Raw genomic sequence first — 13,855 nt, 5'->3', positions numbered from 1 at the left:
TCAATTTTTGATGCAACATCAAAAGCATGATCCGTGAAAAAAACTTGATCAGATATATTTTATTAAGATAAAATCTTCTAGGCTGTAAAAGACACTGTCAAGAAAATAAGATGAAAAGTCACAGACTGAGATAAAATGTTTGAAAAACAAATCTGAAAAATATATTTAATCCAAAATAGAGAAAGAGCTCTTTTTCTCTGTAATTATTCCAAAATATACAAGAAAGCATACTTAAAAATCAACAAAACAAACAACTTAATTAAAATATGGGCAAATGATATGAACAGTTACTTCACCAAAGGAGATGTACAGTTGGCAAATAAGAATATAAAAAGATGCTCATCATAATTTATAATTAGGGAAATGCAAATTGTGAGATACAACTGCAAACCTATTTGATGGGCTAAAATCCAAGAAAGTTTCTGATTTCAAATGCTCCTGAAGGGTCAGAGCAACAGGACCTTTTTCATTCACTGGTGGTGGAGATTCAAAACTGTACAGCCATTTGGGAACACAGTTTGGTATCTTTTAGTAAATTAAAGATCGTCTTACCCTATCATGGTAATCATGCTCCTAGGTTTTTACACAACTGATTTGAACATTTGTGTACACACAAAAACTGGAATAGGAATGTTTATATGAGTTTTAGTCATGATTGTAAGAAAGGGAGGCAACCAACATGTCCTGCTATAGGTGAATGGATAAACAAACTATGGTATATTCATATAATACCATTCAGCAATAAAATAAATGATCTATCAAACCACAAACGGATGTGAGGTACCTTAAAGAACATTGCTATGTGAAAGAGCCAGTCTAAAGGGCTATCTGTTGGGGCGCCTGGGTGGCTTAGTCGGTTAAGCGTCCGACTTTCGCTTAGGTCATGATCTTGTGGTTTGTGGGTTCGAGCCCCACGTCGGTCTCTGTGCTGACAGCTAGCTCAGAGCCTGGAGCCTGCTTCAGATTCTGTGTCTCCCTCGCTCTCTGACTCTCCCCTGCTCATGCTGTCTCTCTCTCACTCAGAAATAAATAAAATATTTAAAAAATTGTAAAAAAAAAACTATGCACTTACTCTGTCCTCAATGAGGGGAAACATAATTTTTCATGTCCTAGGTGAGGGCTACAGATAGGCACATCCTTCCAAAAAGTATAGTATGGAAAGGGAGAATAAAGAATAACTTTAGAGGGTAGAAAACTGACAAACAGTGCCTCAAACAGGTCATCAAGGTCAACATCAGCAGCAATAACCATGCTGATGTTATGTATCCTTGATTTAACATAGAACAAACATGGCAGTTTACCTCAGTGCTATTCCTCCCCCAAACCCATAACCCTAGTCTGACCATTAGGAAAACACCTAATAAAAATCAGGGGCGCCTGGGTGGCTTAGTCGGTTGAGCGTCCGACTTTCGCTTGGGTCATGATCTCGCAGTTCGTGGGTTCGAGCCCCGCGTCGGGCTCTGTGCTGACTGCCAGCTCAGAGCCTGGAGCCTGTTTCAGAGTCTGTGACTCCCTCTCTCTCTGACCCTCCCCTGCTCATGCTGTCTCTCTCTCTCCTAGAAATAAATAAAGCATTAAAAAAATTAAAAAAAAAAATCAAAGTAGAGGGTCAATCCATAAAATACCCAACCATAGCTACTCAAAACAGTCAAGGTCATCAAAAATAATGAAAGCCTGAGATAACTGTCATAGTTAAAAGGAGCTGAAGGAGCATGAAAACAAAGTAACATGGAAGGTATCTTGGATGGAGCCCTGGAACAAGAGACCTCAGGTAAAATCTAGGGAGATTTGAATAAATTATTAATTTTAGTAATGATATATCATTGTTGGTTCATTAATCATAATAAATGTAAAGTGTTAATACTAGGGGGTAGTGGACATGCTTTTGTGAAGACTATACTGTTATCACATTTTTTCAGTTCATATATAATGGTTCTAAAAAGCAATATATAGGGGCGCCTGGGTGGCTTAGTCGGTTAAGCGTCCGACTTTCGCTTAGGTCATGATCTCGCAGTTCGTGGGTTCGAGCCCTGCGTCGGGTTCTGTGCTGACTGCCAGCTTAGAGCCTGGAGCCTGTTTCGGAGTCTGTGACTCCCTGTCTCTCTGGCCCTCCCCTGCTCACGCTGTCCCTCTCTCTCTCCTAGAAATAAATAAAACATTTAAAAAAATTTTTAAATAAAAAGCAATATATATTCAAAATGTTCTTGGAAAGAGATATTTTTGGCCAGAGTTGCCGCATAAATCAAATATTACATAACACTGAAAAATGAATGGCACCCCTAAAGTTGTGCAATATAGCGCTCTCTTTCTACAATGGGATTATGCTCTCTAAAGGGATTATGCAAAAGGTGTTTGCTTTTGTGCCATGACTGGTATTCACTACTTGTGTATTTGGTGCAGCCCTAGCTTTGAGGCAACTCCTATGTCCCTACAAATTGAGCAAGGTATCACAAGAAAATTCTAACATCCAATGAAATTCCACTGTGTTGGAGGTAAATGTGCAAGAGGTGTGATATGGTATCTGCAAAGATCATGTGAATGACCATATCCTTATCAGTCTTCTTCAAACCAAGCTCAAAATCCACCTTCTTGTGAATCAAAGTGTTCCTTCACAACATTCCTCTGTCATGTTTCTGACCACCATAACAAGCCAGTGAGTGCTCCCCTCCACCATGTTTCCAATCCACTTCATATTTCTCTCCAATAGCATCTGGACTGATAATTGTATTGCTGTGCATCTACCTGTCTTTTGTTTAGAATATGTTTTTGGTGTTAAGAGACTTTGTATTATTCTCCTTGATTTTCTCAGCATCTGCTAAAGTGCCTGCCATATAATGGGTATTCAATAAATATTTACTGCTTGGGATTAAAAATGGAAGTTGAGAAAGTAAGATGGCTCCTCCTAGAATGTATCAGAATCAATTCTCACTATCTTATGCTGTGATTTCTGCACCCAACTATATATCCAACATTAATTTACATTGCACAGCTCCGTGTAGTACTTAGGCTGTGTGTGTGTACATATATATTATTTACTGTACAGAACCCAATCGTCCTCAAATTGAAATGATACAGATATCACCTAGATAACACACTTTAAAGATATTTAATGGTATTCTTCAAAAGGATATTCTTTGGTGAAAATAATTGCTTAAATAGTAAAATATCTTCTAAATTTTGCATTTTCACCTCTTGATATTTTTAGTGTTTGAGGGACCTTTTAGGGACATATTGACTTACTGTCATCACATTTTTGATAAAATGTGCTTGATAAAATGAAGCTTGATAAAATGTGCTTCAAGCACAAGTGCTTGAACAGTGGTTTAACTGTCTGAGATTTAACTTTGGAGAAGATTGACAATGCGATTATATATCCAAAGGATATCTACTAAATACTTGAGTACTCCAAACCAATATCCCTTGACTCTTCTATTATTGATGCAAAGTAGTGTAGGTGTGTTATTTAAAAGTTCATTATTATTCTGATCTTTTCTCATCTGGGGCAATGTCTTAAGGCAAAGGCTAATTATAAAAGCCACATTTCAGATCATTTCTAGTTGAATTAAAGAACCGCCTGGAAAAGGAGAAGCCTCTGCAATTGCTTTATAAAGGTGATGATGCTGTTGAGATCCCTATGACTCTCAGTGGAGCTGTTGCCATGTTTAACATATTTAATACACTTAAGCATCCTACCTTTCAGAAAAGCAATTAGAGCCCATAATGGAATACTCTGATTTACCTGATGTTGTATACAGTATAAAAGGAAATGGAAGTGATTAGAGAAGGGAAAATTGGGGACCGAAGTCTACCGTAGGGAGTAGCATACCTGCCGTAGAAAGTAGCATTTGGCTTTTAGAATTGTTTGGCAAGTGACGAAACAGGCTCCAGCTTGGCAGTGAATAGCTCTGCCGCCATAGCGCTCATTGAGTTCAAATCCCAAGGCCCCACCAGCCTTGTGCAATCAATTTAATTAGAAAAGAGAATGCATTTTAAAGTAGCAAAATGATTTACAAGGGCAGAAACCCTACTGCAGTCTGGAATGTTAAATACTCCAAGATGATTCGCTCATAAAAGTCTAAACTAAGACTTTCCGTTCTAGTTATCTCTATCTGTGTCAAGAAAACTATTAAGTTGTATTAATGTTGCAAACCAATAATAAAACAGAATTAGAAACTATAAGAAATGGAGGATTTTGATGTAATATGCAATTCTGTGTGGGTTGGTGCTACTTTCTTATACATATTCAATTATATTCGGCACCTCCGAGCTGATAATGCTCATGTTTGCCTTGCACAAAATACAGAAAAGCAGTCTTCTATCCAAGTACAAATGGGTAGAATGCACCTTCTGCTGGAGCAGATCTTGACTATGGCTTGTCAACCTTGCTTTTACAGATAGGAGTCAAATCTCAGTTTAGCACCAGGAACAAGGCATTTTAACTGCCTGGGAAGGAATACGTTAGTGATTCCATGATACATGCTGACCCCCATATTCTAATATTTTCTCAAAAAATATTACCAAGAAAGGATTTCAGATTCCTTTCTTTCCACCAAGAAAAGTAGAAAGAGAGCATGGTAAGCAGTTACTTATGCAGTTTCTCTTTCTAAGCGGGTGTAGATATGAAGTTCCTGATTTATTTTCTCTCTTTCTTGTTTGCTTCTTCCCTGTGTTTATTATTTTAAGGATTTACATGTTTTGGCCCCAATCCGACCGGAAGACATTTTTAAATACAGAATTTTAAGACAATAATGCAAATTAGATGGACTTGTATTGTTTGAAATCGACCACCTTAAAAATCAATACCACATTCAAATATATTTGTAGAAAGGTTAAAAATCAATTACAATTACAATTCAGATGTGCTGAAACTTGGGAGTGATTAATATGCTTCCCAATGTGATCATTTTATACCATGAATTGTTGGGAAAAAAGGAAGCTCCACTTTGTTTTTATCCTTAAGTGAAGTGGACGTGTGCTAGAGGATAGGTAAGCTTGACCTCAGGCTCAGTGGTGATGATGCCTATTATCTAGGTATGTGGGGTCATCTGTTGGCCATTTGCTTTCTCCATTAATCGAGGAATACTACATTCCTTGATAACATATAGACCATATAATCTGATATCAGATGGGAAAAGCTAAAGGAACCTGTCGGGCTTATTAACCTGCTTTTGTTTCTAGGACACAGATTACTGCTGAAAGATAAATCAGGGAACCGGGTCTGATATTAATGAAGCTTACCTTGTGTTACCCACACGTTAGAATCATTCACCAGTCCCGTGAGTCTCAGTGCTCGGTTCTCAGGCTCTAGGAATCTCAAAACTCATCACTTAAAAATAGCTAATCCTTTTTCTAGTTGATGATTAAATGATGGGGGGGGAAAGACAAAAAAATCAAGCACATTTGAGTATAGGTAGCGATACAGAAAATGCCAAAGAGAAGGAAGATCAAAGGTAGGAGCTGGAAGATTTGGTAAAAGCAACATTAACGAGGGGTACCTGGGTGGCTCAGTCTGTAACACATCTGACTCTTGATCTTGGCTCAGGTCATGATCTCTCCTTTTTGTGAGATGGAAAATCAACTCACTGGAATCCCAGTTGTGGGATTGAGCCCTGCATCAGTGCAGAGTGTTCTTGGGATTCTCTCTTGTGCCCCTCTCCTTCTGCTCCTCTCTCTCTCTCTTTCTCTCTCTCCCCTCAAAACAAATAAATAAACTTTAAAAAAGCAGTGCAAACAAATGGCAAGATGGCAGGTGCTGTGAGTACTCCTTTGTGAACTTAGGATTTTAAAAAATGTATTCTTGCCTTAATTGTCTCTCTTCTCTCTTTCCTTTGCTCATTTGTTTGCTAATCATGATGATATAACATTCACATACAATTATTTATTTGAATACCCTTTATGAGAGAATTGTTACTATGGAGAGAGAAAAATATAAGTCATATTATAAAGGTGCTGTGTTAATAACCTAAGGAGCTGAAGTTTATGGGAGACAGCCTGGTGTAAAGGAATCCAGAACTAGCTTTCCCAGATGTACATTATCACACATTATTACTACCTGTTACCTGTATGACTTAAGGTGAATTAGTCTCTCTTTGTCTTTCCTTTTTAGTACCCTGGAAATAACTCCAGCTCCCCCTTCAATTAACAGAGGATTAAAGAAGATAACACATTTTTAAGAAAGAAAGGAAAAGAAAAACACTGAGCAAACTACCTAGAAATACAAAGGCTTAAAACAAAAAAAAAATGTGAGAGAGATTTAGGGGAACAGCTTTGTTTGGTATATTCAGAAACATTTGAAATAATACAAATCCTCCTGTGATTAATATTTTGCCTTGTTTGGCCAGTAGCATAACTCAGTGGAAGACCATTAAGAGGCATCTAGTCCTTGCAAAGCACAGAGGACAGCTGGACTCGTCACCAAGTCTCATGTTTGTACTAACCGGTCATTCTGGATAAAAAGCCATGCCTTCACTTCCAAGTGTTCCTCACCAATATTTTTCATGCTAGGACCTGGGTGTTTTCTTTGCTAAGATTCTATTCAGGGTTTATTACATAGCACTTTGTTTAGAGATGCTCAACTAGTGGATAAAATCTTCAATGTTTGTTCATTTCCTTCTTGAGAACAAGTGAATGCAAGAGGGAGACATACTTAGCATTTTTATAGTTCACAATTTTTCTTCTCATGTGCAGATTTTATCTCCAGGTATTTATATAAACATCAAGTATCATGACTATAGGCAATAGTTTATAAAAAAGAAGAAAACTTTGCTCTTAAAAACTGTGTTATTGAGACAAATTATTTTCACAGTGTGTGGTAGTGATACGTTACTATGAATAAATACACTATGTGATTTATCCACTTCTAATGTTATTTATACATTAAAAAACATTTTCAAATGATGAGGGGGAATTCTCTATGTAAATTTAATATATCAAGTGCAGGTATGTAGTACGTTTTAAAGAAAGTTAAAATTAGATAATTAGTTCTGTAGAGGAAGCTTCCAGAATAATGTAAAGGTCACCTGGAATGAGAAAGAAATTTCTGAAAACTGAGGTGTTGGGGTGAGCTGGACAATTGCCTAGAACTTGCCTGAGCCCTAAGATAGGATTAAAAAAAAAGGAGAGAGGATAAAAATTTACTCCGCAGAGAACATATGGCAATGTGTTCTTAATTTTTGTTTTTTCAAAGGAGAGAGGACTGGGGAATATGGGTAAAAGCCAAGGGTGCAGATTTTTATTTAGTATTGTCAGAGGTGAGGCGAACTCTCTGCTTTGTAATTATTTTTAAATTCCTAATATAAATTCAGAACTATGGGCATCAGATGTTAGATATTAACACAAGTTTGAAAGCTTTCTTTTGGAACTGTTAGAATGTTTCTTTTATTTCTTTCAATGTAAATATAATATAACAAAGAAATAATCAGGTACAAAATGAGTGAACCCCTTTCTTTTTGGATAGTTTTTTTTCCCTAAAATACCTATACCTAGAAAAAGTTGTCATGATCTGTGGTTATAACTTAACAGAGTATATTCCCCCCAAAAAAATGTCATAGGGGAATGATTTTCAATCAGAACATCTCATACATAATGCATAACTTGAGCAATTAATTTTTTCCTTTGGTAATAATGGAACATTACCTTGGAAGGGTCAAGGTGGGGAGGCAGTTAAGTAACAGCAAGCTAATTATTGTCCTGCATTAATTCATTTTCCTCTTGTCCATATTAATTGTAGAGTAATGAGCTTGCTGTGCGAGCATTTCTAAAGATAAACTTAATATCACAATAATTATTACGTTAACAATAACAGATAAAATGCCATGCATTCTCTACATTAGGCATAATTTATTCTTTATAGATATTATTTTAGTTACTTCCTGAGGTAGTCTGATTATCTATTCTTAATATCCCCAGTGTACAAATAAGGATACCAAAAGAGAACATTTTAAATAATTCATCAAAGTTTGCACAACAAAGAACTGTTAGCAACTGGAAAATAATTGAAAATGTACTTCATAGCCCCTTACCGTCACTAGCCTCTAAATGACATAATATTATGGAAATGTGAATACACGCAGCAGCTCCACTCCCTTTTCGAGACAAAACATGGTGCAGATCTGTACCTTTATGTAATCATGGATATGGGGTATTTTCCATGTCCGACCTTATTTGTAGCTGAGATAAGTCACTTAGCTCTGCAGAACTCAATAGAACATATCACATTTTAAACATTAAAGTGAATAAGTGCAAAAGAATGGCATGAAATAAAGTTGCATAAACTATGTTCATATGTTCACACATGCTTTAAGAACGCTATAAATTTTATTTACTTTTTTTGTATTTTGCTTCTGATTTAGGTAAGGACATTGATTTCTGAATTATTTAAAATATATGGAATGCCAAATTCATTTGGTAGGTTAATATATCCAGGTAGGTTATTGATTAGTCTGAACTTGAAAGAAACATCATGAAAATGTTTTATACTGTTCACTTTGTACACACATTTCCATTGATCCTTCTGCTGGTCACCTTGGGCCAATCTCAGGCAGTTTGTACAGCTTCTGGTCACTATCCAAAACATTGGTGTTTTGTTTTGTTTTTTTTAAACTATTGCTCTTTGCATCCAATGTAAGGTTCTCTCTCACACCCTCTCTCACATACCGTGCTGTTTCTGGACCCTTGCTGTCTGGATACAGAGGTAAGGAGCATAGTAAACATGACTCCATAACCTCACAGCCAGAGTCCTGTGTGAGGTCAGGTATCTGATTTTTGGAGCTTTATTGTGGGCTAATACTGGCGGCATTTGGGGACATTTTAAGGACTTGTGGTTCCTATTTATCATTAGCCTGTGTTACATATTCTTTGGATGACTGATTTAAGCTTCCTTTCAGCTCCTACCTTCTGTGCAAAATTTCTATGGCTGCAACCTCTTAACCTATGGGAAATTCATGCAGTTTTGCCTTGTTGACAGGGAGGAACTGCATTTTTTTTCCAGCTCTTGAACTTTATCTCTGTCTGCCATTTCAGACCAGTTGGTCAGCCCTCCAACATCAGAGCTCCCTCAGAAAAGAAGGCAGTGAAACATCTAACAGGTCCCAAGGATCTGCTTTGTGATTTAGATACTAGCCTTCCTTCCTCTGGGAAATCATAATTTATCTCAATAGACAGGTGATAGATAGATGATGATAGATAGATAGATAGATGATAGATAGATGATAAAGATAGGTAGATGATAGATATATGGATAGATAGACAATAGATGATAGGTAGGTAGATAGATGAAAGTCAGACATAATTAGAAACATAAAAAGCCACATACTCCTTTTCTCCATTTATTTCTCTAGTTAGTCTCCCAGCCTTTGCTAATGTCATTTTACATCATATAAAAGAACATGAAGCTACCCTGGAGGTTTGAGTAGCCTTGTAAGTCTAACAATGAATTTACCACTAAGTTTTGTATTATAAACAGGAAACAGAATTTTCATGCATCGCCCACGTTTTCATATTCATCACATATCACGGGAACTTATTCAAATGAGAAGTTCCACGGCATTTATGATAGGACCAGTTTTCACTGGACAGCTTAACGTCATTATCTTTTTTCCTCCCTGGAGATAATATCAATATGTCCAAACAAGTTAAAATTCCACTCATATGATTACTGGAAACATTTTGAAAAATCTTATCATACCCAAGAACTGCCCAGTGGTTACTTATTTTGAAAAACATATTAATTCCGTATTACTATTTAACAAAATCCAATATGGCTTCTATACATAAGCAAGTAAAACAGATTGGGATTCATCATTATATTGAGAAATATTTATTGAGCCACTTACTATGGGCTACAATTTTAGACAAGAACAAATAACAGGACAGACAATTCCTTACCCTTTAGGGTTTACATTCTAATAAGTGATAAAGACATAACAAGTAAGAAATATCTGTATATATTATGACACCTGGTGGCTGCATGATATGAATAAAAACAAGACAGAGCAGGGGCCACAGTTGAGGACAAGAGCCAGGAAGGCCTTTGGGAGGAAGTCACAGTTGATCACAGAGCGGAATGAAGGGCAGGAACGAAAGGGAGAAATGTTTGGGGACGGATTGATTCAGGCCTAGAACAGGAAACTGGAAGTGTGAAGAAAATACGGAAACGAGACAGAACAGTCAGAGACGGACAGAACACTCCGTGACCTTATATCAGGTCAGAGAGCTGATCTCTATTTCGATGCCGTGGAGCCGATGAGATCACGGAGTTCGAGAAGGAAAAGGGATCTGTGTGTTCCAGCAGAATAACATCAGCCATCATAATGAGACAGTCATTTACTGGTCAGGTACTGCTTGTGCTGGCTGCTGTTTTACTCCTTCATCACAAAAATCATGGGAGCTGGGTAGAGGGGACCTTATGCTCCAGATTGCAATCTCAGATCTGGCAGGAAAAGGCAGTTGGACAGAGTTCACAGAGTGATTGAAACAAAAGTGAACTGATTCCTGCTCAGCTCTGGTTGGGCTCAACCACACGTGCTTCGGAAACAGTGTCACTGGCAGTTTCTGATCCCTAAAAAGGACTTCACATATTTTCTTGTTTCAACCCTTAGTAATTGAAGACTTCTACGTAAACCCAAGAGTTAACGAAGGTTGATACTTAAGCACTGCAGGTATTAACGTGAAGCTGTGCTATTTTCATAAATATCTGCATTGATTTCGCCTCTATTAAAATTTACAAAGATGAGATCTTAATGCCTTGTCTTTAGCTTAGGGTATAGCTGTGTTCGCGCAACACCCATGGGACCACAGAAAAGTTAAGTGTTGTTGAAATATGACCACCACGTATAATTTCCAGGAAATTACAACTTCTATATGAGAATCAGGTATATTACCTTAAAAGGAAACTTTTCAGATTAGCAGAGATATTTGCTAGAACTCCTTGTATCCACTTTTCCTATGTACCTGTGGTTAACAATCCTATCATTAACTAAACCAGAATTTATTTTAACACATCCGCTTGGTGCCACGGGACTCAAACCTGAAACTCTGTTAATGCAGATGGACGTTTTATAAAGTGTTCATACAAATTGGTAAGTTGTGCATAAAGCTTTCATCCATGACAGAACCTATTATATCCTCAGAAACCCTATTTCCTTTCTCTCATCTATTCTCCATAGATTGATTTATCTGTTGTTTATCATACTTTCCAGTTCTTCAACCAAGATTACATAGCGCTATTTCTTAAATACAAGGAAAAATCCTTGATGAAATAATTCCTGAAAATATCCCTAACTATACTCTTTCAATTTTTATGTTGATATGATAGAAATACAAATGTTCTCTCAACTCATACATTTCTATTTTCCTTGAAAGTGTTTCTCTTTTAACACTCTGTTTTGTTTAGTATTCTTACACTTGCCTAAGTAAATAATGAGATGAATGCATAAGGATTTTCTACAGCTTATGACTTCTCACTTACTTCTAACATTTTCCTAAATTGTTGATTTCCAGTCTTGGGCTTTTGTAACGATATCTATGTTGCCAACACAATGGTACCTGAATAATTGATACCAATGAGAAACCTCTCTTCTATTACATGATGTGGAAATACTAGAACCATTCAATTCCTCTGTCTTCAGCTAAAAATTACTCAAGAAATTTTATTTAATCACATATGGTCAAATTGGTTCCATTCATTTTCACATGCTGTTAATAAGAAATGACGATATAAAGCAATTTTGAGGACACTGTATTTGACCCTTTTTTTCTGTTCAATCTATGAGTTTTGAATTCCATCTTCATTTGGAAAGAGTAATAAGGATCATTCTTAAAATGTTCATTAAATTTAAAGTGTTTTCTTACCTTATTCTCTGATGTTATCAGAAAGCTTGTTATCCAGATGTTACCGTGGATTTAGCCATACCCAGCAGCTTACCATACTTCCTTCATAATGTTATAATAAAGGTAACTATCGCTTATTTATTATTAAAATTATTACAATTTTATATTCTAAAATAAAAATATGACACTGAAGAACCAGTTATAGTCTAAGCTCTTAATAGAAAAGGAATGCTGAGAATCTTATCATGTTTTATTCTATGCATGGTGAGAATCAGTACAGTTGATCATAATATTTTGGATGAATATTAATTCAACTTTGAATCAAATACTCCTTTCAGTTCTTGCTATCATTTTTAGTAGCGATAAAAATGTACTGAAAAATTTTTCACACTTTCCACGATTATAATGAAGTTTAAATTGGATGTTGAGTAAACACTGACATATTTTGTTATTGCATTGTGACATGCTAAAGATCTATTTTGGTTACATATAAAAATAACTTATAAAAAGGTCCCAAACATTTTTCATGCCCCCTTTTTTATACAAATCTGTAATATCAAAGACAATACAACACAAATCTACACTGTGTCTTTGATTAACTAACACATACCAAGTGTCTGTCTAAATCTGAGATCAATTTTCATGTGCGGTATTCACAATGAGTTTGATTCTATGATGCAAACTACTGTGCATCATAGAATCTCAGTCAGAAACTTGCATATTCATAAAAAAGAAAGTTTTTTAAAATTTTATATAATCACCCAGATTTTCCTAAGTGTTTAAGTTTATCTCCATATACCCATATAGCATTGGAACTTAAAACACATAAACACTTTACTCTTGTTAGGTAAGGATTTAAAAAAAAAATTGGATAAATGAACTAATATTAAGTTGATGTAGTACAGGCCCTTTCTCATAATAAACATTCAAAAATGTTGAGAATTTGCATTGGATGGTAGTGAAAAAAATGCTAGAGGAATATTTCAGTTACACGTACCAGAGAGCTGATTGTTAACATCACCCTATATCTGCATTCACTACAGCTTGCGGATAGCTTGAAATAACCGAGGGGTATTTACTCCAAGGAAATCAGAAGATGCTATATATGTATATATATTCCCTCCCCCCCCCAGATAATACAACTCTACCAAGTGACTACCAGTGTGCCCAAACACATATTAGCACTTAAAAACATTTTAATAATACAAGAGCCCTAATTATTTGACTGCGTACCAGAACTAAATATGCATGCTAATCTTTTAAAGCGAGGTCCCAACTCATTAAGGTAATCATAATATTCATCCAGATCAGAGGCTGCGGAGCCCAAAGAGCTCAGGGATCCAGCTAAGGACCCTGTTCCCTCAAAAGCGTAGGTCTGGAGGGAGTCAAAAGGAGGGGCGCAAGGATCAGTATTCGCCTCCTCGAGCTTTTCTAGAATGAATTTCCTGAAAATGGCACTGTCTGGGCCGACCTGTAAAGACTGCCTGTACAGGCTCCTGATCTCTGCAGTCGCGGTTTTCCGGGTCTTTCGTTCCCGCATGAGGGTGCTGTTTCTCAGCTCTACGATATCAAAAGCCTCTGTATCTTCTTCTCCTCCCCCTTCATCGTCATATCTGAATATATTCTCTCTGAAATCTTCACCTTTCTCAGGAAACAGAGTCTGTTTTCTTCTCTGTTTTAGGCCTAGGATCAAAAAAATAAACCCTAACAAAGAAAGAGAGCATACCAGAGGACAAATTAACATATAATATAATCATTAATATAACTATATATCATAGTATAATATGTTAATATATAATTTATATTTATAAGTTTGTACTTATAGATTATATATCATTTAATATATTGTTTATAATAAACTTTACAATCCTCGCTTTGGTGATAAGGTCAAGACATGAGCTTAGATTTTATCATTATAAGACAAAAGAAACAAACAGTGATGCTTTGTTAAGTAGAAGTTACGTAGAAGACAAAAGTTTGAAATTCCCCACTAAGGCAAATTCTGCAGCATAATTATTTTCTGAGT

At 36.2% G+C, this 13,855-nt stretch overlaps 1 protein-coding gene across 1 annotated transcript in view; it reads right to left on the bottom strand.

The window, feature by feature from the left end:
* Positions 1–13,042: 13,042 nt before the first annotated feature.
* Positions 13,043–13,855, bottom strand: part of CDH19 (cadherin 19) — a 69,572-nt gene continuing 68,759 nt past the window's right edge. Inside the window, exon 11 of the mRNA XM_077777669.1 lies at positions 13,043–13,533. Within this exon, the coding sequence (XP_077633795.1) occupies positions 13,043–13,533 (491 nt within the window). The remainder of the gene's footprint in view (positions 13,534–13,855) is intronic.

This window comes from Crocuta crocuta, unplaced genomic scaffold, assembly GCF_008692635.1.
Source record: "Crocuta crocuta isolate KB4526 unplaced genomic scaffold, BGI_CrCroc_1.0 scaffold36, whole genome shotgun sequence".
NCBI classification, from domain to species: Eukaryota; Metazoa; Chordata; class Mammalia; order Carnivora; family Hyaenidae; genus Crocuta; species Crocuta crocuta.
This window is presented reverse-complemented; position numbering and strand designations above follow the sequence as displayed.